Source organism: Lytechinus pictus, unplaced genomic scaffold, assembly GCF_037042905.1.
Source record: "Lytechinus pictus isolate F3 Inbred unplaced genomic scaffold, Lp3.0 scaffold_19, whole genome shotgun sequence".
NCBI lineage: Eukaryota > Metazoa > Echinodermata > Echinoidea > Temnopleuroida > Toxopneustidae > Lytechinus > Lytechinus pictus.
The window spans coordinates 17,787,823-17,815,521 of NW_026974140.1; the positions used below are offsets into that span (position 1 = coordinate 17,787,823).

The 27,699-nt window shown below is 34.5% G+C and overlaps 1 protein-coding gene across 8 annotated transcripts; it reads right to left on the reverse strand.

Annotated features, from left to right (window-relative positions):
* Nucleotides 1–397: 397 nt before the first annotated feature.
* LOC129260248 (palmitoyltransferase ZDHHC20-B-like) lies at nucleotides 398–26,357 on the reverse strand. Of its 8 annotated transcripts, none has more exons than XM_064114530.1 (11): nucleotides 26,138–26,357; nucleotides 22,065–22,103; nucleotides 21,584–21,678; nucleotides 20,200–20,326; nucleotides 18,766–18,835; nucleotides 17,318–17,471; nucleotides 14,084–14,216; nucleotides 11,460–11,589; nucleotides 10,797–10,921; nucleotides 7,071–7,201; nucleotides 398–6,070 (listed from the first exon to the last, which is right to left on the reverse strand). In XM_064114530.1, exons 1-10 carry the CDS (start codon nucleotides 26,277–26,279, stop codon nucleotides 7,080–7,082), a joined length of 1,137 nt encoding a protein of 378 aa, XP_063970600.1. In that variant the 5' UTR covers nucleotides 26,280–26,357; the 3' UTR covers nucleotides 398–6,070; nucleotides 7,071–7,079. The 8 variants fall into 8 exon arrangements, with proteins under 8 accessions (XP_063970600.1, XP_063970596.1, XP_063970598.1 ...); XM_064114526.1 differs by having other exon boundaries at nucleotides 7,091–7,201; nucleotides 26,138–26,348; XM_064114528.1 differs by having other exon boundaries at nucleotides 7,071–7,198; nucleotides 26,138–26,339.
* Nucleotides 26,358–27,699: the final 1,342 nt, after the last annotated feature.

Genomic DNA, 27,699 nt, shown 5'->3' on the forward strand with positions numbered 1-27,699 from the left:
AATATGGGAAGAAAGGGGCAATGACAGAGAGGAATAAGATGAATAACTCTTCTTACAAAGGAGAGGATATGAATACATAGATGAATAGAAGAAAAAGTGTGATATTATTGGCACCCTCAGCAAATTGCCATTGATATGCATATTACTGGTGTGTTGAAAAGAAAATATAATGCTCATTTATTTTTTTGTTGAATTTTTTTTTTGAGTTTTGCCTTTTCGATGGAGGTGTGTAAAAGGACCAGATGTGTTTTTTTGGGGTGCTGGTGAGATATAGGGAGATTATGAACTTTTATTTTTAAAGCATGGATACTTTTTAAAAATGAAAGAGGGAAGAGAGGGAGTACTTCCAAATGACAATGTAAACACACAATAAATGCAGGCATTGCTTTTTATGATATACATTTAAAAGTAAATTTTTATTCCAGTCTTTTCTAAAGAACATTATGAGTACATGTACATACTTAACAGATTTTTATATCAATTATTTAATTTTTACCAGTATTGTGTGTGTAAAAAAAACAATAAAATTGCCTTTCTTAGACAACACAATGTTTAAATTGCAGGAGATTCTGTTACAAACACAGCTTTATACATAAAGATTTGATTCAAATTATAATGTCTATCTATAAAATATTAATTACCGTAATGAGTTTGAAGATACCTCTTACGTTGAAGTTGTCACAAATCAACCCATGAGTTAAGATAATGAATGTAGGTCCCCAATTGAGAACCATGCTTGCACATTAAAAATAAAATACACTGTTCATATAAGATTAGGTGAAAATGATGGTACACTCTTCACCTGCATAAACCCAGTCAATTGTACTGTAGGATTCACTTTATTTATGTGTATGAAACAAAAACATGATGCGAAATACTTAGATTTACAGTAACATTAGATAAATGTCAAATTTCATTAGATAATGTAGCAATGTACACCTAGAACAGATGATTCATTTCTGTCTCCCTTCTTGTCTTCAACCCAACAGAGGTCTATTACTACACACCAGAAATTTAGCTAAGACCGGCCTCGAGGTCACATTTTGCCGGCCTTGGCCTCAGGCCGAGTCACATGTACAGTCTATTGAAGATGGTCTTCTCCAGCAGCCTTGTGACTGGCAAGTACCGGCCTTGACTACATCCCTGTCACACTTCTTCAGATTATTAATCCTAATTGCACAGTATTTCATATATGATAAATCCTACTTCATTGCCTTACAAAGTGACATTGTTTTCGGTCATGATCTGATACACAGCACACTCAAGTGCAATCAATTCATAAACCAACATGGTTGATGAGGGGGCCCATTCATCAGGAAAAGCCTAGCTTACTCTTTAATCAGTTTATAGTATTTTTTGCTTTATTTTCTCCATTTATGAAAAATTGCTTTTATATGTCTTGAAATCAAATAAATGATTAAAAATGAAATACAAATAATGAGTGTATTTGTCAAACAAATATAAAAATTTTGCTATTTTTTCGGAATGTACAACCCCCCCCCCCCCTAAAATTGAACCATAGCCTAAAAGAACAGAGTATGCTTCATTAGAATTGCACAATATAACCACTGATCACCATCAATTAAGCCAATTTGAAATCATTTTGTTAACACTTAATTACAGCCTTATGAGTATGAGACATGTCTTTTCATACATTATCATTATACAATGTACAAGTCATGCACTGGTATCAAAGAGGCAATGATATACAAGGCATTTATGAACAGAATTTTGTGCAAGAAAATGTGATTTAAAGTGATATCCAATATTGATCACAGCACTAAATTTACCAATCAGATAGGCATGGTGAAAAGAATTACGAAACCCATTTTTTTTGTCAAAATGTTTCTACCACTAGAAAAAGTTAAATAGTTTGTTAAAGTGTACAAATAAACAAAATATTATAGGCAAAAGTTTAAAGAGCTCATATATATGTGTTACTTTAAGTGCTCTCTCTGTACAAGACAGATTTTCTCTACACTGAATATGCATGTATTGAAATGAACATTCACAAAAGAATATTCATAGTCTACAGCAAGTAATTATTGAAAATCCCAGTAATTCAAGCATTCATCAATAAATCATGCTGAAGCAATGACATTACAAACATATTCAATTGATTTGAGGGATTGTTTAAGTTTCAACTTTCAAAACAAATAGAACCTCTCAATTTGCCCATTTCATGTGGAATATTTGATTAAATGTCTACAAATGAACAGCCATTTACGTATCAACAATAAGAAATAGATATGGTAGAATCCCAATGAATTACAATATAAAGATAATTTTATTTTCCTGCAAATATATCATACACAAAAAGGTGTTTTATTCTAAACTGAAATAGGTGAAATTAATATATAACTTGCCTTATCAATTCATTAGCATCACTAAGGACTTGCTTCCAAGAAATAGAGTCTCCTCAATTTCATACAGATATATAACCATATAACAGATTATATGTTTTCTCATTTTATACGCCATGCACATTTTCCTTAATAACAAGACAGACAGAAAATTTTGTCTATTCATATATTAATGGTAGGCCTAGATATTTATAGTACACCGACATAAAGGCATTGTGAACACTCTTCATACTTTACTCTAAAATACTGAATATTAAGTCCACAACTATCTATATCACTGAATTACCATAAAAATACACACATCTATTGTTTATATTAGTTGATTATAGTCAAATATATGGATCTTCAATTATAAACATTGATGAATTTAAAGTAAGGCAGTTAAACAATGAATATAGATCAACAATGCAATACCATCAATGTCAATTTTTCAATGATTAATGTGATATCATTCCCTAAAAGATTACATTTACTCTTTCTTTTTTACCATCACATAAAAGCTTGTTTGAAGAATACAAATCAAATTTAGAGACTAAAATCAAATGAATGACAGATACTAGGTCTCTGGGTCATGGATTATTGAACACTTCTGATCCAACATTTTACCAATTCCGGTTTTCCGATGCAACAAGCACAATTCATGTAAATGATTTCTATCTGAAATCGCGATGGGATTTCTAGTTCCAAGTATCCTCTGCAGCAACAAAGAGTGCAAACTTAATATTGCACCCCCCCCCCCAATTTTTTAGAGACATTGCAGAGTGCAGACATAGGTGACATTAGGTGATTTTGGATGTTAACATTTCTTTTAATCAGGTTTGGGAATCAACTATGACATACACTTGGAGATTTTTTTTTTGGCCAGAAACTGAAAATCTATCTTTTTTTTTGTTTAAAATTGTGTTAAAATTTCTGCTTCCATCTATTTGAATACAGTTTTTCAACTGGTAAGACACCATCGGAATTTGAAAATGAAAATTCCTGAAATGACTCATCCCTAACAAATGTGATGCAATTAATTACACATGTACCGACATATAACAATCCTATACAGCAAACATTCAGCAAGAACTGCATTTATTACTACATGCACAAACAATACAAATGACAATTATGGATCTTAAATAATACCAAAGTTATGGCTTGCTAATACACTATTCAGAAAGATGCTGGGGCAGGTGCCCAAACACAGCAAGGCAATTTTTTTTTTACAATTTATAAAAAAAGACCACTTCAACAAGTACTAGTTCTGCAGTTGAACATTTGGCAAAGTTGAATCAAATTTTTAAGCCATAATTTTGGAAGTACTTAAAAATCAATATCATTGAATGTTACTTTTACATAGAGTTTAATATCTAATACCACATATATCACTAGTAAATAATCATTGTCTACTAACTTCTGAACGATTCTATTGTGTTGAATTACACAAGTATTTTTCAACAATTTTTGTAATATAATACAAATAAATAATTCAAGTACTTGTACATTTATACAAAAGAAATTCTCTACGAAATGAACTCAGTAGTCAATACCATTACTATCAATACAAATAAAAAATAAAATCAGCAAGAACAGAGAATAACAAAAATTGCATGTTTTTTAATAATTTGTTTTGTATATGATGTACTGTGTACAACTGTGTATAAAGTAACCGTTTGCATACCACATAATATTGAACATCAGTAATGAAAACAGCTAATATTTGTGCAAAGTGTTATAAGGTAACTGCATGATGTGAAATGTAATGTGATAAAAGGTTCTTGTGCAAATAATTGCACTGAATCAACAAAAGAAAATCACATTTATAACAGCACACTGCATGAGAATAAAGTACAATGGACTTGGTTTATGTACATTTTATACAATTCAAATGTTTCCAAACCTCTCAACATTCAACTACTTTAAAGTTTTCTTCCAAAATCCTTCCCCTTTAGCTTAAATTATTTGCCATGCATGTATACCAACAAAGGCCTTCTTAATTGTTAGGAATACATTGAAACATAAAAAAATACATGCATCCGTTGACGTGTTGTATACAGTTGATAGTTCTACACAGACTTGATAATTATATCGATACAAATCAATTATTTTAATTATCAGATTTTCTGGCATGAATCTAATTCCTGCCCTTTCATTAATCATGCAAAGATATAAAAGGTATATGTATATCATAGCATAAATAATGTTGTAGATTTGATTAACCTGGAGGTTGAATGGTATGAATATCAAAGATTCAATATAATCAATGATGTGAGTGAAATCTGTAAGAGAATATATGTACATATATATTTTACCTTTCCTTACATAACACCCCATCTCTAATTCATACTTCCTTTTCTCCAAAAATATTCATCTTAATTGGACACTCTCCTATCAAAATACCCTTCCAGTTAATGAAATGTATAATTCTATCGAAAAATACTAGTACCAATATAACATACTCTATACCATATATACAGAAAAGGCAGAGTTAAATATTAATGTGAACATGCAGTTCTTACATTCATACTCCTGACTATTCAGAAATAACCCAATGGATAACAATTGCTCAAGATCTGACCATATAAAGGCCTTCATTTATTCTCGTTGACCAATAAATCTCGTTTCAAATTATGTTAATGATATCAAAACAATATCATAGGAATCACATGTACAGTACACACATAAAACCAATCAATAAAAATAAGGTTATTTAATAATTTCCAATCACAAAAACAACACAAATGATATGTCTTTTCTTCATGCTATTGCAAGACAAAATGAAGAAAAAGAATCAACAAAACATTGAGTATCAATGCATCCATGTGGTCCCATTCCAATTAACCTATTAACTCTCAAATTCTATAATATCAACACAGATAATACAGGAACTGTCAGGTTCCTATAGCAAACAGGTTAAAGGTAAAGTCCACCCCAGAAAATTTTTGACTTGAATAAATAGAGAATGATCAAATGAGCATAATGCTGAAAATTTCATAAAAATTGGATGTAAAATAAGAAAGTTATGACATTTTAAAGTTTCGCTTATTTTTCACTTAACAGTGATATGCACAATTCAGTGATATGCAAATGAGACAGTCGATGATGTCTTTCACTCACTATTTCTTTTGTTTTTCATTGTTTGAATAATACAATATTTCATGTTTACAGGTTTGACAATAAGAACCAACTTGACAGAACCATATAGTATTAAAAATGCCAATTCCACATGTTCACGGAGGAATTAATCATATTTCACTTGGCACGGAGGAACAAATTAGAATATTTCATATAACAAAATACAGAAGAAATAGTAAGTGGATGACATCATCATTCTCCTCATTTGCATACCAGCCAGGATGTGCATGTAACTGTTTTGTGAAATTAAGCAAAACTTTAAAATGTCATAACTTTCTTATTTTAAATCCAATTTTGATGAAATTTTCACTGTTGTGCTTGTTTTTCAAATAAACTTTTTGTTGGAGTGGACTTGTCCTTCAAGTAAAATCTGTGTATTTCAACAATGTATAATCTAATTTGCTGATTCTAGGAGTATACATTTGATCAAAAAGAAACAAAATGAAGTATTGGTCTGAGATTGCACCCTGTTGAGTTAAACAATGGTTTTGATTTGTTCAAGCTGCCATGATGACGATGGTAAGGCCATTCTGTGATGCTTTACTTTCCTGATTCAATGTCTGCTCCAAAGTTAACATTACCAGGACCTGCAAACACAACCAACAAAGGAGGTTAGCTACAAACAATAGCATCTTGACCTACAGTTCACTAAAGTCCTGTTCGGTTAAATGTGCGAACTCTTCCAATATTTACCTGAATATATACAGTATATACCAGGTAATATATTTCTTTTCAAATTCAAAGAAAACTTCAATCCCTGTTATCTTTATTTCTGTACTTCATTATTTAAACCTGCAATCAATTTATATTGAATGGTCTATTCTTAATGTTGGCTCCATATTAATAAAACACTTTTAACCCAATTTTGCAACGCAATGCAGGATTGAGGATGAAGATGAAGGTGTAAAGTCAAGAAGTATAGGAGAGAATAGGGTGGTTAATGAGGGATTGGGTATGGTGGTGGTGGGATGGGAGAGGGAAGGGAATGGGAGTGGGGTAATGAAAATGTGTTAAGGAAAGGTGTTTGGCAGACGGGAGAAGGGCTGAGAGGTTGGTAGAAGTGATGGGTGGGAGATGGCTGATGGAGAAATGAGGATTGGTAGAATGGTAGGAAAGGGTTGTACAGGAGGGGTGGTGAAGAAGAAATGAGGAAAAGGGGGGAAGGCTGATAGTTAAAGGGGAGTGGAGGGGTGATGGGCAAAAAGGGAGGGGTAGCACTTGGAGGGGAAGGAGTAGAGGGGTGGGGATGGGGGAGGGTAGCAGTTAAGGGTAGTGGGGAGGGGAAGAGAAGAGGGTTAGGCAGAGAAGATGTGTGATGGGAAAAGGAGCGAAGAGGGATAGAGTGTTAGGAAGAAAAGGATCAAGCTGAAGGGGTGGTGGTAACGGGTGATGGGTGGCAGTTGCAAGAGAAGAGGGGTGGTAGATAGACGATGGAAAACAGGTGGACATAAGAGAGGAATTTGAAGAGGTGAGGATAAATTGGCAAGAGATGAAAATGAGATAGAGGAGCATGAGCCAAAGCTGAGAAAAGGAATGGACAGGTGAGGTAAAGGGGTTAGGTTGAGGGAAATCTAAAACTATCCTCACCCCTTTGATTCATGGCATACCTGCATCACCATTCCTTCCTTCCATCTGTATAGTGACATGCTGATTGTTGGAATTCATGGTGTTATAGTTAGCTCCAACACTGATGCTGCCATGTAGATCCCCATTGCCTGCTGGGATAAAATACAGGTAATGTTATGAAACACTGGAAGATGTTTGGTGGCAGTTAGTGTAAACACATAAAGGTAATTCCAGAATTATATACATCCAACCCCCGAAGGTGGGATATCCCTGATCAAAGTAAAAATTGTCTTCGTTTTGTAGGTCATATGAAAGGACACAATTCTCTTAAAAAATTGTAATTAGTTGAGAAGTTCATAAAGTGAAGGAAGAATGGAAAATGGGTGTCAGACATACAAAAAAGTTGATGTTTTTTGTAATTATTTCAGGTGACAAGACAAACTATCACTTCTCCAGGATGCTAGATGTACATGCTATCTATCCTCTCACATCCAGACCACTGTGAAAGTGATAATTTGCCAATCAACATAACCAATAGTGATTTGCTTCATATGAAACAAAGGTAGATCTTCTCTTTCTCTTTCCTCAATTTCATTTACCTGCATCTCCCTGTGCTCCATCTTCTTCCATTCCACTGAGGACATCACTCTCAACACCATCATCAAGGAGTCTATCAGAATCATCATCTTTACACTGAACTGGATACACTACACCATCACCCAGTGCACCCCCAAGCCCTACACCCTTGGGTCTTTTCTTTCTCTATCCTCAAACTCACTTACCTGCATCTCCCTGTGCTCCATCTTCTTCCATTCCACTGAGGACATCACTCTCAACACCATCATCAAGGAGTCTATCAGAATCATCATCCTTACACTGGACTGGATACACTACACCATCACCCAGTGCACCCCCAATAGTCCAGGATAGGCCCAATAGACAAGGGGTCGAACCTTGTTTTTTTAGATATACAATGTTTTTTATGGTTTCTTGTCAATTCGAGGGTGCTGATTCCGAATCTGAATGATGCCACTCTTGTAACCTTGAGCATTTTCCGCAAATTGGCAAAATCCAATATGGCCGCCAAAATATGCAAACTACCCATGAAAATCATAAAATTGCCCACACATTAGCTATAAAATGCATGTAGTTGTTGTGCAGAAGTGAAATACCAATTGGAAAAGCGATATTTGACAAAATATATATTTTATTGATATTCAAAATGGCCGCCATAACCCCTGTATACTTTATTATGTAGAATATGAATGGGGAAAAATATTTTTTCAACAAGAGCACTATTATTGCATGTGATTGTGACCTGCGAGTGGACTACTGTCTGAAAACATTACTATTAACAAAACTATGCCATTTTTATACTATCTAATGTGACAAATGCTGTATAATGATATTCAAAATGGCTGTCATAGACCCCTTATACTGTGTACAATATATAAAAGGGGACAAATAATTTTCACAACCTTTGAATTTGTTTGACTTTAAAATGCCAATAACTGCGAAATATTGGTGTAACACTGTCTGACAACAAGGATTTCTAACGAAACATATCATTTCCCTTGCAATTTCGGTAATTATGCTGCATGTTGACATTCAAAATGGCTGCCATAGGCCCTATCTGTATTATGAACAAAGCGAATGAAGAAACTAATTTTCACAAGAGTAAAAACAATAAAATGAATGTAATTGTAATCTACGAGTGAAATATTGTCTAAAAACATGTTTTCTGGCGAAACATATCATTTCCTTTTTCATGCATGAGATAAATGCTGTATTGTAAAATTCAAAATGGCCCATATGGGCCCTTACAGTATTATCTACAATGTAAATGGGGATAAATATTTTTGAAAGAATTAGGATTTGCCTGACTATGAAATCCATATAATTCTGTTGTATAAGGAAAATATTGTTTGAAAACGTAATTTTTTTAATGAAATATAACATTTCCTCTCCCATGTAGGTGATAAATACTGTATTTTGACTTTCAAAGCGGCTGCACAAGCCCCTACAAATTCTGTAACATGCCTATAGGGAAACTAATCATCACCAGAATGAGAACCAAAAACGCACGTAACTATGTGATGTATAGGTAAAATTTGGTCTTGAACATGATTTCTGACTAAATACATAATGGTTGAGAAGGTAATAAAGGCCTTGCTTTGAAATTCAAAATTGCTGCCATAGCCCAAAGTAGTATGTACATTGTAACTGGGGACAGATAATTTTGACAAAATTTTTACTATGAAAATGGCTTGATTTTGATGGAAGTGTTAAGTATTGTCTAAACCCAATGATTTCTAACGAAATATATCATAGCTTGTGTCATAAAGGTGATGAATGCAGCCTTTTAAAAATGAAAAATGGCCGCCATAGTCCCTTATCTTAATATGTAATAAAATTTGAATGGGGAAAGATAATTTCCATAAAGAAACATATTGCAGCCATTTTGAAATTTAAATATAGCATTTATCACCTAAATAACATAAGAAATGATCTATTTGGTTAGAAATCATATTTTCAGACGATATTTCACTCATACATGCAACACCATTTAGTCAAGCAAAGCCAAATTCTGTTAAAATTATATGTTCCCATTCACAAAGTACATAATATGCCTACCGCTAGGGCCTGTAGCGGCCATTTTGACTTTCAAAATACATTATTTATCACCTACCTGGCAGAATGAATGATATATCTTGTTAGAAATTATGTTTTCAGACAATATTTTACTCTTAAATCACAATTATATGCATGTTATGGTGCTGACTCCTGTGAAAATTGGTTTCCCAGATTGATTGTACATAATACAGTCAATGTCTTTTGGCGGCCATTTTGAAAGTCAAAATACAATATTTAACACAAATATGAAACCCGAATAATATATTTCGTTGCAAATTATATTTGAAGACAGTATTCCACTAATTTACCACAAAAAATACGTTTTAGTGCTCACCTTGTGATCGTTTTTGTCCTCTCTCACATCGTAGATCATAATTTTAGGGCCTTTGGCGGCCATATTAAATATCAAAATACAGGGTTTATCATATACATGGCATGTTAAATAATAAATTTCGTTAACAATAATGTTTTTAGTCAGTATTCCACTCGTTTATCTTCACAAATTGCATTTTAGTGCTCACTCTTGTGATTTTTTTGTGTCACCATTCACATTGTACATAATAGTTTTAGGGCTTTTGGAGGCCATTTTGAATATCAAAATACAGGATTTATCACATAACTGACATAACAAATGATATATATCGTTAGCAATCATGTTTTCAGACATTGCTTCACTCATAGATCATAATTACTTGCATTTCAGTGCTCAATTTTGTAAAAATTTATTTTCCCCATTCATATTGTACAGGGGTCTATGATGGCGGCCATTTTGATATCAGGAAAATAAATATTTTGACAAAAATCATTTTTTCAGATATTATTTCACTCCGGCAGCACAATTGCATGTACTTTATAGCCAATGTGTGGACAATTTTATGATTTTCATGGGTAATTTGAATATTTTGGCGGCCATATTGGATTTTGCCAATTTGCAGAAAATGCTCAAGGTTACACGAGTGGCATCATTCAGATTCGGAATCAGCACCCTCGAATTGACAAGAAACCATAAAAAAACATTGTATATATAAAAAAACAAGGTTCGACCCCTTCTATCCTGGACTACAAGCCCTACACTCTTGGGTCTTTTCTTTCTCTCTCCTCAAACTCACTTACCTGCATCTCCCTGTGCTCCATCTTCTTCCATTCCACTGAGGACATCACTCTCAACACCATCATCAAGGAGTCTATCAGAATCATCATCTTTACATTGAACTGGATACACTACACCATCACCCTTGCTGTAAATAAGATAAGATGAAACCAATGTGAATCACAATCACCATGGGCTGATTTATTGAACCATATGAAGCACTTAATCTTGATTTTAGTGGACTGGGTACTCTACACAATCAAATTTGTTACTGATTATGTCCCCAGTTTTCAAGCATAGGGAAAACAGATACATTTCACAGAATTCTGGAAGAACAGGAAGTTCACAGAATTTCTAAGGATAAAATACATTTTTCAGGCCCACAAATTTTGATTTACAAAAAATATTGTGGACAGTCAATGACTTTCACAGAAAATAAGCTACCTCCTCTTGAATCTTACTAGTAAGTATCTTAGTAGTAAGTAAATTTGTAAGTAAAAATCATGGTGCATTATGAAACACTCCCATACAAAATCGATCTGCTAACATTCAACGTAATAAATTTATGCTAAATAAACTTCAATTTAAAAAAATATATGTTTCCTTCTCAAATTTTGTACAATTTTTCTTTCTTATGTTTTGTTTTTGTTATTATTTTGATTCTTTAGTGAAATATAAATAGATACCTTGTGAATATAGGCAGAATCCAGTAGAGTTTCTTATCCCCAAAGACTTCTCTGAAGTTATCACAGCAATTACCATGGCTAAATCCATCCTTGTCTGGGCCATGACGGAACACAGGAGCACGGAAAGATTCTTTACAAATGAAATAAAACATTGTTAAAATGATGTACAAGTTAAACTTGAAAATCTTGAAAAATTCTCATTGTAAACATGTTCAAATAATACATCTGTGAATTGGTACAATAATTGTTTCAATTTAACTATAAAATATGAAAATGCAAACTGAAGGACATTTTGTAAGTTTCAATTTCCCAAGAAAGATACATGGTGTACCGTGAAACCTACAACACTAAGTTTCAATTGTAATTTCCTTCTTTTGGTTCAGCTGTTCCACCCAATGCTAACTTGAGTCAGAAAGTTCATGTATCACAATTATGTAAATACAATAATTATGCAGTCCATGGGTTATTATGGTTATGGCGATATCGCTATTGTTTGCAGTTTTTGCATTTGACAAAGCGATAATTGGAAGTAGTATCAAATTACAGAATGAAGAGGAACAGTTTAAAAAAATGAATTGCTCTTAAAATTTAATTGATATTATTTAGAAAAAATTAGGCAAGCAAAATATGTATACACATAAAACTTCAAATGACTCCAGATGTATTTGTTATTCAGTGGGTTATCAGTGCAGTGATAAATTAAGAGTTATAACAGCTTGGTTAATTAGCATAATATAAAAGGTAAACAAGATAATATACTCCAATTAGTTTCCCTACAAGCAAAAAAATGACAATGTACAGATAAATGTTGATGATCATGAAAATAGAAAATTGAAGAGGGTGAATGAGAGAAGAGGAAACTTTGAAAATCATCATTACATGGGCATACACTTGAAAGAAAATAATCCTTTACTTCTACCTCTTGTAAAGAAAATGTGAAGAAAAAATAAAGGACAAAGAGATTTGCCATGCCTGCCATTTTTGTATTTCATGCTTTAACATGCAGAGTGGAGACTACAGTAATGAATTCTACCCATATAGAAAACATCATGCAGATTAATCATGCAGTCTTATTGGCCATCAAATAATACCACTGTGATTTACAGTCACTATAACCTCAATAATTCCTTTATCCACAAAATATCCTACTTAATCAAGACTTAACCACAGAATCTAATATAAATACTGTTGGAAAGAAGATATTATATTTGTTTCCAATTTTACTATTTCTTTTTTAAACCAGCCTCATAAGTCTTAGCAATGTGATTTTAGTATTGCAAATGATAAGTAATACCTCACTTCATAAAATGCCTTTCTAATGGTAAGAGATAAGAATGTGTAGAAACTATGTGAAACCACTATCAATTTCAAATTGGGGTAGGACACAATCAATTATTGATTTAACCCAGGACAAAACAATGAAAAGTGGAAAATAACAAGGTGCAAATATGCAGATACTGAAGAAAAAAAATCATTTTTTTTTTTTTGTATTTTGAGTTTGAACAGGAATGAGGAGTGATTCCTTAAAATCACAGGTGAGATATGACATTTGATGAAGACCCAAATATATTGCATGAAAAATAACAGACGGTATTATTCCATGATATATTTTTCTTCTTTTTCTGATTTCATTAATCAAATATTTGTCATGACCTTCTGTGCCCCATTGAATGGCCTTAATGTTCTTCATCTACCTTGGATTTGCATTGGATATTTTTGTGCCTTTTTCATTTATTTCCATTAATTCCATTTCTACTCTAACATAGAAATTAGCCAAGCCGTTTAGAAAATTGTTATGTCCTAAAAATATTTCCATTTCTACTCTAACATAGAAATTAACCAAGACGTTTAGAAATTTGGTTTGCCCTAAAAATATCAAAATTTAAAGCCTGAAAAGGGTATTAAAAATCTGTTAAAACCAGCTTTATGAGAGAGAAATCCCTATGTGTACTAGTGTAGATGAGCAATTTGAGCTGACTTGGAAAGTTTGCCTCATCTCTGAATATTTTCTTCCTATTTACGTTCTACATCATCATGATGCAAGGTTATTTTTATAAGAATCTCAAGTTAATCCAGATTCTATTGCTTTAACTAACCATTAAATATGATTTGACTGACCAATGTTGGTGTTTTAAAATGCGATGGTGGTAAAGAATAGGAAAGTGTTTATATCTCAAATGTACAATGACTATAAGCTCATTGTTTAGGTCCAACTTACCATTGTCCGATGGTGGTCAAGAATAGTGTATAGTTTGGATATTAATTTACTAGGTCTATTATAATCTTATTTTGGTTCAACTGACCACTAAAGATGGTTTGGCTGACCAATGATGATGAGATCATGTCTGATGATGTACATGTACATGTAGTTTAAATCTCAATGTACAAGGACTAAATACACTATTATGGTTCAACTGACCATTAGAAATGGTTCAGCTAATGATAATTAAAGTTTGTCAGACTGACCGATCAAGTCTGATAGTGGAATTGAATATGGTATAGTTTGGATCTCAAGGTGAAGTCCTATAAGCTCATTACTTTGGTTCAAATGACCATTCAAGAAGGTTCAACTGACCATTGCCTGATGATGGTCAAGAATATGGTATAGTTTGGTATAAGCTTACCCAGGGTGCTTCTGTTGGTGAGACTGAGATGGGTGTGCATACAGCAGAGAACGGAGGTGCTTATACCAAACATGACCGCCGCAAAGAACAGGAAGAGGATATGAAAACGTCCACTCTCGTTTGACAGGCCTCCCTAGGGTATGGGGTCAATCATAACATGGCAAGGAAGGGGGGGAGGCATAGATGGGTGTGGATGGACGGTGAAGAGTCATGTGAAATGTTATATGACACAAACAGCACCATAAAAGGAAGAGAAGATGTTATATGCATGTAGAGATGAATGTGGGGTAGATATGTGTTTTGATCAGGATGTACATTTGGGAATGAATTAATGACAGTTGAAAGTTAATTTTATAAAGTGAGTTAATAGGAAAGAACAAGTAAACAAGAAATAAAGAAAGGTAAGTAAAAAATAGGGAAGAAAGGACAGGGGGAAGGAAGAATAAAAGGAAGAAATAGAGAATGAGTGGAAGAAAGAATGACAGAAAAAAGATTTACTCAATGTATGTATATAGTTATCGACCAAATGTTAATTTAGTGATAGGTTCAGTGTAATAACAAATATAATGGTAAGCAAAGAAGAGAAGAAATGACCACACATACCAAGACATGACAAGAATAAATCAACATGTAATGTGAATGACAGATGTTGGATAGCCAGTTGGAAAGAGATACAGTGTACATGGTTTAGCGGATGAAAAAGCAGACAGCAAAGGTGTATTAGCATGCCATGTGTTATTTTCAGTGCAATAAGGGACACACCAAAGATCATCATGCATAATTTCAGGGAGAGAGATAAAGAAAGATAAAGAAAAAAAAAATAATCAAAATTAAAAGACTATGGCAAGATGAATGGTTAGTGTTTCAAACACAGAACCGGGAAAGGGTGAAATGCATCCATCTTACTTTCTACTATTGCTACAATCAAATGTAACATACCATGTAGCCTTCATCAAGGCAACAAGTGGTATTATTTATGAGGGAACGGGTGAAGCAGGGCTCTTCTATTCTAATTTCATTGGAAGGAGACCAATAATCTACCTTGCTTTAGGAGGCTTTAACTAAGCAGCATTCTTTGAATGATAACATAGAATGAGTAAGCTTAGATGCATATCACCATCCCTGATACACTACATATACTATAAAGTCTCCATCCATGCACTCAATATCAATATATAATACACGACAGAGAATAAGATGGTTTCCTTAGCAGCACACATTCATCTCTGTCATGTCTGAGTGTGAAATGCCATTGGTTTCTCACAGCCATTTTAATGCATTGATTTTGAATACATGGTAGAGAGACAAAGTGGTTCCCCATGTTGTAAATACATCATCCAACATGATGGCAGTGTGTAATATACTTAACATGAGGCATGTCAGGCACAACTGAATTCATGTTGCAGATAAATCTTCTTCTATTTACAATGCATGAAAACAAATAGGCCAATATTGATTTGCATGATATTCATTACAATATCAATCTCAATATGTTGGTACACGTAGACCTTAAATTTTGAAGAAATATTACCCCTACAAATAATATATTATGTAATTGGATTACAGCTTTTAGATAATTGGTATATTTGTAATGAGTATTTCACTGGTTAGCACCTTGTTAATCCGCATATCACCCACTGCCACAGTATAGATGAATGCACTTATGGGTAATCAGCACACATTCCTACCTAATGTTGACTGATTCTGAGCAGTCAAGCGGCAATGGACACAAAACAGTGCCGTAACGCTGATGGCAAACACGGCCGATAACAGAAACAAAAACATGATCTGGAACCCAGAAGATCCTTGATCACTAATATCCTGTTAATTAAACATATATTCCTTAGTAACTTCTATTTCCAGGAATTCAGCATAAATGTCAACTATTATCCCTTTAATCAAATATATATTCCTTGGTAACTTGTATTTCAATACATCCATCAACATTTTGAAATGTTAACCGTTTATCGAGAAAAAATCTTAGGGACATTAAACAGTCGAAAGGAGATTTAAAAATCTAATTACAATATATTTGTCGTACTTTGTGATGGCATTTACATGTAGGGCCGATTTACACACTGCTAATCACTAAAGGTAAGTTATAAAAGAAAAATTGCAACATATGCAGCTGAGGACTGTTGAAGCACGCTATTATAGTTATACGGTTCTCATCAATATTTACACTGGATTTTACATACATTGTAATGACACTTGCTTGACGGTTAGTGTTTTAGAAAACAGACAAAAATATCTATGTACATCAAGAGTAGAGGGGGAAACAATAAGCTATCAATTAAAACCATATCAATGATTTAATGTTGTTCTTCAAAATGATTGATACATAAATAAATCTCACATATGTTGACCCAAAACAATTATATTTTTTTTTTATATAAATGATCATGAAAGGTCTTTCATCAGATGCAGCAAAATCAAAGTGGGTAATTTTGATTCTTTTTTTTACCACAAAATTTAATGTTTCATGTAACAATTAAAATACCGGTAATAACCACCGGAGAACACTTGATTAAAGTTGACTAAATATAAGGGGTGTTTTCTTCAGCTTCATAATCAATTTGGCAGTGAAACCATATATTATAGAATAATTGCAAAAGTCTTCTCTGCATAATAAAATGTGAAAAGTTCTGAATGACAATGTACAAAAAAGGAGCAAAGGTTACCAAGATCGGGGAGTATCTCAGTTAGAGTTAAGTGTGATTCAAAGTTATGCTTAAATGCCAACACACGCTGTGCATGTGCTTTACTTCATTGATGCTAAAACAGCAGAAGTGCACATCCCCTGGGCATGATCTGACCAATCATGGTGATGCCTTATTTAATACACACAACTGGGAATTCCAATTTGATTTTGAGCCACATTTAAATACTTTGTGGAATAACCCCTGGGCCCCCGTCTTACAAAGAGTTACAATTGGTCCGATCAACCACAACTATGGAAAGCCAGCAATGTCAACATCTAAAATACATGTTTGTTCAAAATATTTTATAGATATGATGTATATTCTTATAATCATAGCTTTCTTGAAAATTCGGTGTGCTTCTCTTTGTTTACAAAGGACATTATAAATATTTCCTGAAAAAAAAAATTATGACGTTGATGGATTTCCATGAGGTTGATTGGATCAATCGTAAATCTGTGTAAGGCGGGTCCGTCTTGTGAATAAATGAAGTAAAATACATGTAAGAGCTAGAGTTCATATCAAGTATACTCACCGACCAGAACTGGATGAAGTAAGGTAGAACCGTGAGGGCAACATACATACAATACAGTACAGAGTAGAGTAGGAAGAGTACAAAGAATTTGTAGTTAGCATAACCAACACAGTTATTCACCCATGGACAATGGTGATCCATCTTCAATATGCATCTGGGTGGAAAGAGAGAGTCAAATAATGAGAGGTTGGTGAAGAATTTCAAAGAGGGAGTGGGGAGGGGGAATCAAATTCATCTGAAAAATTGATAGAAACAAGCTTAAGTCTCATATAGAAAGAAAAATGACATATGGAACCAGAAGAGATTTTATCCTGAGTCTATACTGAATGAGAGTAAGAATTTAAAAAATTCAGATCAGTTGTACATTCTACATGTATCTTTGCTGCCAAGATGTAGAGTTGAGTCTAGTCAAACTGGATGAGGATATAGTGTGGATATAGGATATATCTATTGTACAATATACTGGATTATATGTACGACAAATATATAATTATCCCGAGTGCAGGTTTATTTCGCCGAGGCCGAAGGCAGAGGTGAAATAGACCTGCACGAGGGATAATTTTATATTTGGAGTTCATATAGTCCACTAATATTGTACGATACAACGTTCACTATTTATTATAGTAAATTGTACAACGCCTACTTAGCTTGTTTTACGCAAGCAAATGGGAGGCTGAATGTCAAACATTCGTACCGTTGCACACGGACCATCCAAAATATACCGTCCAAAATGTAAAGTTGCACAAGTCAGGAAAAGGTGACGTCACTTTAAACATTAAGATTCAACGCATTGCATGCGCTTAGTAAATGCAGACGTGCATTGCCATTAATCGATATTCTCCCCATTCATTTAACACAGGTTTTACCCTCCAAAAATATAAAGTTATATTGTACATATGTACAATATAACTTTTTGTAGGGAGGTCACGTGGTACCAATCTAGCCAATCACAGCTCGTATTTTACTACCACTATTAGTATGTGATCATTTCACTCATGACTACACTGTATTTTCTTTTGATGATCGTTCATTGCAAAAATATATCATTGACAATCAGGAAGTGACATATCAAATTGACACAAGCACAAAGAGTATGTATGATTAATTCAATATCAATTTCAACTATTTTCATTAATTATTATATTACAAATGTAATGAAGCATCTATCAATGAAATGTTTTGCAACACTTGTCGCCGAGGCTCAATGTTAGGGGGGCATGCAGAGAATTAATCATGAAGAAGTATTTTCTGATGACATGTAACAAATTCACTGGTAATGTCAGGAAGATTTATACTGCATGCTGCTCCCAAGCTGTCTCATTCCAATAGACAGAATCTCCTAATTCAGCAGACAATGTTTTAAGTTTATTTTTATTGCTTTGCATATCTGGGAAAGCCAAGACCACACAAGGTGAAAGAGAGAAAATAAATTATATTTTCCAACTTACTTGTTACATACTGAGCAATGGTGACATCTATCAGGTTTAATTGCTTTGCAATTATTGCAGAATCTCATGCCTATAAAGAGAAAATACAAAGGAAATCATTAAAAACTCAAAGATGAACTGGATTGTAAAATATTAACATTTGACTTGCATCTATTTGCATATGGCATTGGCTACATATCGTACCTATCATTCTCTAAAAGCACACATATCAGACATATGTACCATAAATATCTTCTTTATTGATCAGCCTTTTTACAGTAATTCTACAAAGCTTACAGTATAACAGTTATCAAATTGTAGTGTACAATATAATAATAATAATAATAATAATAGGCATTTATATAGCGCCATCTATCTAGAAATATTCTATTCCGAGGCGCACAAGAAAAGAAAGAAAGTTTGGATGAGTGTCAAAGTGCCAATAACTAATACTTTAGAAAAGATAAGACTTCAGTTTAGATTTGAAGGTCTCCAGTGATGGTATCATTCTTAAATATAACGGCAAATTATTCCAGAGAGAAGGTGCTGAGGCAGAGAAAGCTCGCGTACCATATGCTACACGTGTCTTGGGAGTCTTAAGAAGTTGCTGGTGTGATGATCTTAGGCTACGAGCTGGTGTATAAGGCATGACAAGGCATATATGACATACAGTGTAATTTCTGAAGCTTTTGCGGGTTCCAATAAATTACAGGATATAGCTGGTGCTTGTACCTGTAGATTCTTTGTATCACAAATTGATACAGCAATTCTAACCAGTCAGACAAGGAAATTGATTTAATGAAAAAGAGTATCACAATAAATCCAGTGGATCGAAAAAAAATTATGGATCTAATAATTCTGAAAGATTTTCTAGAACAGCAGTTTAGCACACGTACATGGACTTTGTAAGATGTATTGTTTACTGATTTGGAAACAACTTTTATTCCACAATCAGGAAAATTTACCTATTTTTTGGTAAGCTTTCTCTTGCTAGGCTGCAAATTTCATCAGACCTTCGTCGTAGCTGTAGTGGATGTAAAAGCTGGCACTATTGCTGATGCAGCACGATGGGGTAAGGGATTGTACGTCGAGGATAGTGCATACTGTCCAAAGTCTCTATTCATAGGGGGTTCCACTCTGCTCGAATATGTACTATCCTTTATGTACGATACCATACTCCATCGTCCTGTTATCAGCAATAGCGCCTGGTACGACAGCTACTACAGCTATGACAAAGGTCTGATAAAGCTTGTAGTACCCTAGCAAATGAAAGCTTACCCCAAAAAACAGGTAAATTTTGTTGATTGTAGAATAAAGAATGTTTTCTCATGTCTAAAAGGCAATCAGATGAATCTTTTCAATGATGAAATTTAAATGATTTCTTTATTCAACTCAATATCAGTGTGGAGTACACCTTCTCTAAATAACAGCACAAAATGTAAAGTAATGATTTACCTCCTCCATATGTTCTTGTGTGAACTGGTAATCGTTTTTCTCGAGATATTTCACGAAGAATCTCAACTTGATGCTCTGTCCTGTCCTCACTCTCAAAACGATGTAATTCTGAGCTACTCAGGAAGAACTGCACAATAACAGATAACATGACATTTAGTTTCTGTAAGATCACATATTGAAAAAAATTCACATACAATCCATGGTATCAAGTAGGCCCTTGGTCTAACATCAAGTGTATTGTTAAATAACTTTGATTCTTTCAATCAATAATAAAAGCTTTCTTACTACAGTATCAATCATAATGTGCATTTGACAAGATTAAATGAAGAAGTATTAAAAAGATACAATTCTCAGCAACTCAGGAATGTATGTATGAGCACTGACATTCAATTTCTCTAAAATTCCACCTTCCCCCCCCCAAAAAAAAAAAAAAAACCTCTTCGTCTCATAGATCAGTGTGCAACATTAACAAGGTGATGCAAAATCATATTTTAAATAGCTTTCATCTTTTATTTTCATCTATCCAAAATAAAGTCTATTTTACTAGTGCTTACATCCATAATGTGCATTTGAGAAGCCATAAAACTGCACATTTTATGAAAATGAAACTTGTTAACCCTAACTTCTAAAAGTTGTAAAGATTTAAAAATACACCATACCAAAATCCACATCCTGCTCACTGCAAACAAGGGAAGTTACATAGTCACATGATCAAGCATTGTATATTACGATGTACATGTAAAATGAAGTGCATGTACAAAAAAAATGCAGAAGAAAAATTGATCTTCTACAAAATCTTGACCATGATGTATGTACGGTACATTGGTCCAAGTTGGATTGAATCTTTTATGTGCATATAGTTCTACTGACTTGAATTTTAAAATACTGAAAATCAAAATGGGTTAATAATAACAACCACCAAACATGCATGCTAATGCATTAAAAAGGTACATAAAAGTGCATTATCCCTTTGTAATACCACGGTCACATTTGCTCTACGGCGGCCGTACAGCGAGTCGAAAAAAGCCGTTTTATTCATTTTTACTAAAACCACCTATATGTAGCTGGTACAAATAAATGTTAAAACGGCTGTTTTCAACTCGCCGTACGGCCGCCGTAGAACAAACGTGACCAAGGTATTACTTGTTATGATACATTAATTGCCCATGTGTACTGCAAAATAAGAATATACTAGATTTATTTACCTGCCTCAATTCTGGGAACTTGAAAATGCCATTGCTGTAAAAATATAATTGTTGTCTTTTGCTTTTGATACTTTCTAGTTTGTTTCTCTCTGATTTCGTTTTACTATATGAAATGACAAGCATAATGTAAAAAAAAAAAGAGAATCCCAATATTGATTTTAAAAAATCAGAATACTTACTCTCTCAGGTATAACTCTTAGTGGTGTGAAGACTGTTTGCCAGTAGGCCCAACAAAACATTGCCAAGAAAACATGGTAGAACAACAGGTAGAATACTGCAGGAGAAAAATAAAATGAATTCCTTTTATAATTCCACTATAATTGGTAAGTATTTAATATGCATGTAATTTTTTGCTTTCAATACTTTAAAACATGATGCTATTGCTATTGTATTAGTTACTACTTGTAATACATGTACATACATACATGTATATATATATATATATTACTACTACTACTACATGTAATACTGATACTACTATTAATACTACATAATATGTACAGCCACATGTACTACTACAACTTCAAATACACCACTACTACTAGTACTACCCCTGCTTCACCTATATAAAAAAATATTTCAATGTACTCAAGAATACCAAATAAGTATGTACACTACCGGTATTAAAATCTCATTCACTAGAATTAAACAGTGACTCACCCATTTGAGCATACTTCTGGTCTGCCTTGGCAAGAGTAACTGAAAAAAGAGGCAATAGACGAATATTCAATTAAAACAAATAATGCTCATGAATCCCTGGATGTGTAGATTGATTTGATATTTGACACTGCCTGGGATCAGAAATCTGCATCTTAATTTATTCAAAAATCTTTTTTTTAAACATGTATGTGTACCCCCGGGGGCACTCACATACATTGGTGGTACGGAGACGTGCCGCTTTGATGACCCCCTTTTTCAGACCTAATTTTCACTTCTCTAGATACTCCGAATGAAAAAAGTTCAGTTCAGAAGCCGCACAGCCCCGATCGCAAGACCCCCATTACGAGACATCTCAGTTCCCCAGACCTGCCAAAAATGTCTAGCGCGAGCATCGCATGTGAGAGATGCACGTACTGCTTTGCAACTCCCTTCATATAACTAGTAGGCCCTATATTATAATTATTTTGGTTTTTCATTTATTTTTCATGTTTTTGTTGAATGTTCATTTTCATCATCATATCACTTTTGTAAGCCCCCATTTTTTACCACCCTGGATTAATATGGGTGAAGGGTGAAATAAACGAATGTACAGGGGCAAGGAACTCAATTAAAACAGAACATATGTTCCAATTTTTTTTATGGAGTTTCTTTTTATTTATCCAGGTCTTCCAGGATGTGGAGCACATCAGGCCCGTGCCCCCCCCCCCCTTGAAAGCAATAAAAAAGATTTGTTTGGCATTCAATTTGTGTTATGTGATAATTTGTAAAAAATGTTACTTTCATTTGATTGTAACCCTTTATGTTTGGATTTGAAATCAATAAAATTACCTTGGCTTGAAACTTAAAACTTCATACTTAAGCGAGGATTTTTTTTGGGGGGGGTCAAATTTTTCATGACACAAATCATCTTCAATGGAACTTTATTTTTTCTGTGGAAATGCCCCCACCCTCCCCTTGAAAAACTGGATCTGCCCCTAAATAAAGGCCTTTGTGGTAAGAGATTTTTTACATTTTATTTATTCATTTTTTACTGAAAATCCTTTAGGTTTGGATTTTAAATCAATGAAAACAAACTTCAACTTCATACTGTAAAGTGAGGATCTTTTATTCTAATTGCCAAATTATTCGTGACGTAATCTCTTTAATTGGGGGAGGGGCTTGTTTTTTCCGGAATTAAAAAGCCCCCCCCCTTTGGAAAATCCTGGATTCTCCCGTGATTAGACCCACGGTAAAGTTCGTTATTCCAAACTTCTATCTTTCTTCTTAAGCATTGTTGTTAAAACGTTCACAAGTTGAGTTCACCGTCAATATTTTTTTTCTCCTTTTCTGAGGTAAAATAATTTTGACTTTTTATCAATACAAAACAAAATTGCGAATTTGTCTTGATTGAGGCTATCGTGACTTCCTTACCAGAATGCAATACGAGCAAAGTTTCGTCGAAACATGAGAGGCCAGTTGTCCAACGGGTCGATAAGCCTCTATGGTTTCGTGAGATCTTTTTTTTTTTTCGATTTGTCACTGTCGAACACCATAGACGTAATGGTGGTAGCTGGATGAGGTTCACGTAGAGAAATGTGAGTTTTTATTCATTTTTTATATTATATTGATGAATTAGATAAGCCTTTCTGTCCAAAAACAGTTTCTATTGAACTAATACTAATAGTTCAAGTCTGCATTAAATTTGTGATGCTTTGGGTAAGGGATGGGGGGAAATGAGCAATGTATGGTGAGACTACCACATATCGACCACCTCTTTTGAAACCGACCACCTTGCGCGCGTTAAAATTATTGCGTATTACAAACGATACGCGCAGGAGATAGACGCAGTGTCCATAGAAACGGTAAGAATCGATTTTACGAAAAAAAGAAGTGCCAACAAAAAGTAAAAATTTAGTAGAATTAATCAAAATTGTATTGACCAGACCCAATTCGCGCTGAAAAACCAAGAAATCCGATAGGAAACGGCTTTAGAACAAATATCCGTCGTCAATCATTGAATCATGTGCCGGAGCTCGCAGTGGAAGTAGTGAGACGATCATTTAGCATGTTGACATCATAGAACTGATTTGGAAGAGTAAAAATATTTCGCCACCGCGACAAGAATCGGCCGTAAACTTAGTGTATCGCGGGTGGTCCGTTTCAAAAGACGGGTGCAAATGAGCAAATGTAAAATCGTTGTATTTGTTGTTCGTCGATATATACGCGGATTGAATCGGAGTCGCCGAGCGAAACATGGGAATCTGATCTGCTCAATTTTCTGCACAAATGAGACTAAAACTGGGTAAAATTGATGAATATTTTCGCAGATACGATGCTGAGAAGATTAGGTGGTCGATAAGGGGTAGTTCCAACCATATATTTTCACTATTGCACGGTACCGTATACAGCCGAGAACGAGGTTATATTCATTCCCGGGGGGGCCACTTACATTGACGAGTGGATACCATGCGCGACCAAAAAAACACGTAAAAAGGATGTCTTTTTCAAGATAGGGCATGTTACGTACGTAACGTGATAAGGGTGTCAAAAACACAGAAATATTTTGCTCGGAAAAAAATATGTGTTTAGGGTCAAATATGCGGGGATGATAAAACAAAATCAGAATGTTTTATAAAGGATGTCCTTTTTGCCCCAACACTACGTGTTTAGAGTCCGATTTGCGCGAGGTGTGGAAGGTGGGGCCGTACTAAACCAAAAATATGGTGTCTAACGGTGAAACCGACGACCGACGGACGCGTGATATAACAATAAAATATCTCTGTACTTGTTTAGGGGTTCATTTCAGGGAATACTTGCTAAGAGTATCGTTTTGTTTCCAATACTTGTTAAGGGGTGCATTTTCAGAATATGGAAAATACATCGCTGTACCGTACTTGTTTAGGCTAAAATTAGGGGTTCAGTTCTGGGAAAACTTGCCAATAGTATTTGTTTCCAATACTTGTTAAGGGTAAGGTTTCACACGCCAATACTTGTTAAGGGGTGCATTTTCAGAATATGGAAAATACGTGTTTAGGGTGCTTTTCAAGACCCCGTGGTCGCGCATGGTATCCACTCGTCAATGGAAGTGGCCCCCCCGGGTATTCATTATAATATAAGAATTATAACCTCGTTCGTAGGATGAGTAAAACCTCTAAAATAGAGTCTAATTTAATCTACATGTAAACTAGACCAAAAGCTTCGGTCTCTGTTATGGTTGTTCAGCTGAACTCTGTTGGCTTCACTCACCAAATACAGAGACCGAAGTTCTAGCGCGATCTGTACAGGGGACTCAATGGCCATATGTTTATGTGTATTAAGTTCGGATAAAACAGGTCAGTGAAGTTGCGCAACAGCCGAGGTAAGTCACTGTTTTTGTTCCTTTTAACTTGATTTTCCCCGTTTTTTGGCAATTAATGCCAAGAGGGAATATTAATTTGCATTTCGGTTGCGTTAATTTTCAAAAGTTTGATTCATTAAAGACAAAAATTGAAGAGCCCCGACGGGGGGATTTTGCATTGTAAGTCCCCTAATGGTGGCTGCACGATAGCGAGCCGTCTGTGTATGAGGAGAAATTAAAAAAATAAAAAATGTTAAAAAACTCCTCGAAACAGACGGCTGCCAGCTGTCTACATGTAAACAGCAAAATGTTATTCCCATTACAATTTACAAATTAGATCTACATCAATCCATGACTGAGTTGTCCAGCCATGCCAGCCACAAGACAGCAATTAAAATATTTCAATTTTTTTCAATTCAATTCAATTCATTTATTTGACATCCTTTAAAAACATATGTACAAGTATACAACAACAAAGGAGTACAATAATTTAAATCACAGTATAAGCGATAAAAAATTGTCAAAATATAAAATATGACATCAGAATATGTCACACGAATCATCAGAGACAAGACAGAGTCAGAGAGTGCACACACACTGCACTGCATGCAGCTGCAAAGTCATACGGTCATAATCATATGAGTCTCAGTCATATTAATCACCGGTACAGTGCATGCGAAACACTGCAGTCACGTCACGGCACAATTTCAAACAAACATATTTTTACACACCGTACGCTCAAAGTAAAAATACTCACATATACACAACTCAACCACGTAGGCATAGTAAGACCATGCTATTACAGCAGAAATAAAAATTACAGGAATCCAACCGACGATTCTCAAACATGTTTGAAGAACACCCATTTTGGGTTTTTTAATCACATCACCTCTCAGCATTGATGAACAACAAACTCCATTACCAAGCCCATTTCCCACATCGCGCGCGGTGCAAAATTAATCGAAATCGACGTGCGTGCGCGTGCATGCGCACGAAGTCCACCTACGGAAATAAAAGTTTTATTTCCGTGAGTCCACCCCGGTTCACCCCAGAAAAATGTGAGAAAAAATCCAGTAAGCATATGGTGCTGAAACTTTCGAAATTGGTTGTAAGATAAGAAAATTATGACATTTTAAAGTTTCGTCCGGGAGTTTCGCTTATTTTTCATAGGCCTATTCACTGACATACGAACGATGTTGTCCCTCACGCGCTATTTCTTTTGTTATTCATTGTTTAAAACATGTACATTTCTATTTCCATAAATTCTACAGAAAGGACCAATTTACACCATAAAAAGGTAAAACGATGGTTATTCCACATGTTCAGGGAGGAATACAAGTATTCAACTATTCTTTCACACATGCCAATGAGGGGATGATATCTCGAAACTTGGAATAAAATATACAAAGAAATAGAGATCGAGTGGGTACGTGATGTACACCATCATTCTCTCATTTGCAGATTACTGTAACTGTTTGTGATATTAAGGCGATCGCCCCACCAATGAAAATATTGGGGTGGCAAGCATACATCGTTTTGCCCCCCCCCCCCATAATTTCGTATAAGTGCAAAAAAAATATGTTACACAGAAATCAGCAAATTAACCAAACACAATATAAAAATCAGCTTTTACATCTATAGTACAGTGCAAAATCATGATTTCTCCGCGCGCTCCTCGAAAAATGATTCTACATGTATATCTATCATTGCAACTTTTGTTAAGGTAGGCCCTGTAATTTACGCAGGAATCTCATCATGTAGGCATGCATAGAATTATTTTCTGCCATTGAATAAACAAGAACAGTGGCGTAACTTCGGGGGGCATGGGGGCACGTGCCCCCCCCCCCCCCCCCATCGTCTGACAAAAAAAAATGGGGGGAAGGAGAAAAGAGGGAGAAAGGAAGAGAAACGTAGTGGGAAAGAAGAAAATATTATTCATTATAATGTTATATTATTATGTTATGTTACATAACATAAGAAACATTTTTATCATAACTTTATGAAACATAATTTGCTCAGGGCCTATGTCTTCATTGTCCTGGTGCTCGCATTGTCTGTTTAACGAGAAATATAATCCTGTTGTACTAAAACCTCCCGCTTTCACTAAGTCAATATGAACCAAATATATTTCCCATAGCACTTCGAGTTATCGTTGTTTTATGTAGTGACATATGCTTCTTTTGCATGACTCAAAAAGTGATTGCCCCATGTTAAGGTCTTCATATATATGAAACATTTCCTTCCGTGATTACGTTCGCATTAGTGGATTGGTGAGATATGTCTGCTCTCCATGAATTCCTAAAATCGGTCCTTAAAATT

Excerpts from the sequence above, each read along its gene's own strand:
- LOC129260248 (XM_064114526.1), bottom strand. The coding sequence starts at position 26,279 with ATGCTGAGAGGTGATGTGATTAAAAAACCCAAAATGGGTGTTCTTCAA. Across the intron at positions 20,327-21,583 it reads TAAGAGTTATACCTGAGAGA|TTCTTCCTGAGTAGCTCAGA; the intron begins GTAAGTATTCTG and ends GTTATTGTGCAG. Across the intron at positions 18,836-20,199 it reads CACAAGAACATATGGAGGAG|GCATGAGATTCTGCAATAAT; the intron begins GTAAATCATTAC and ends TTCTCTTTATAG.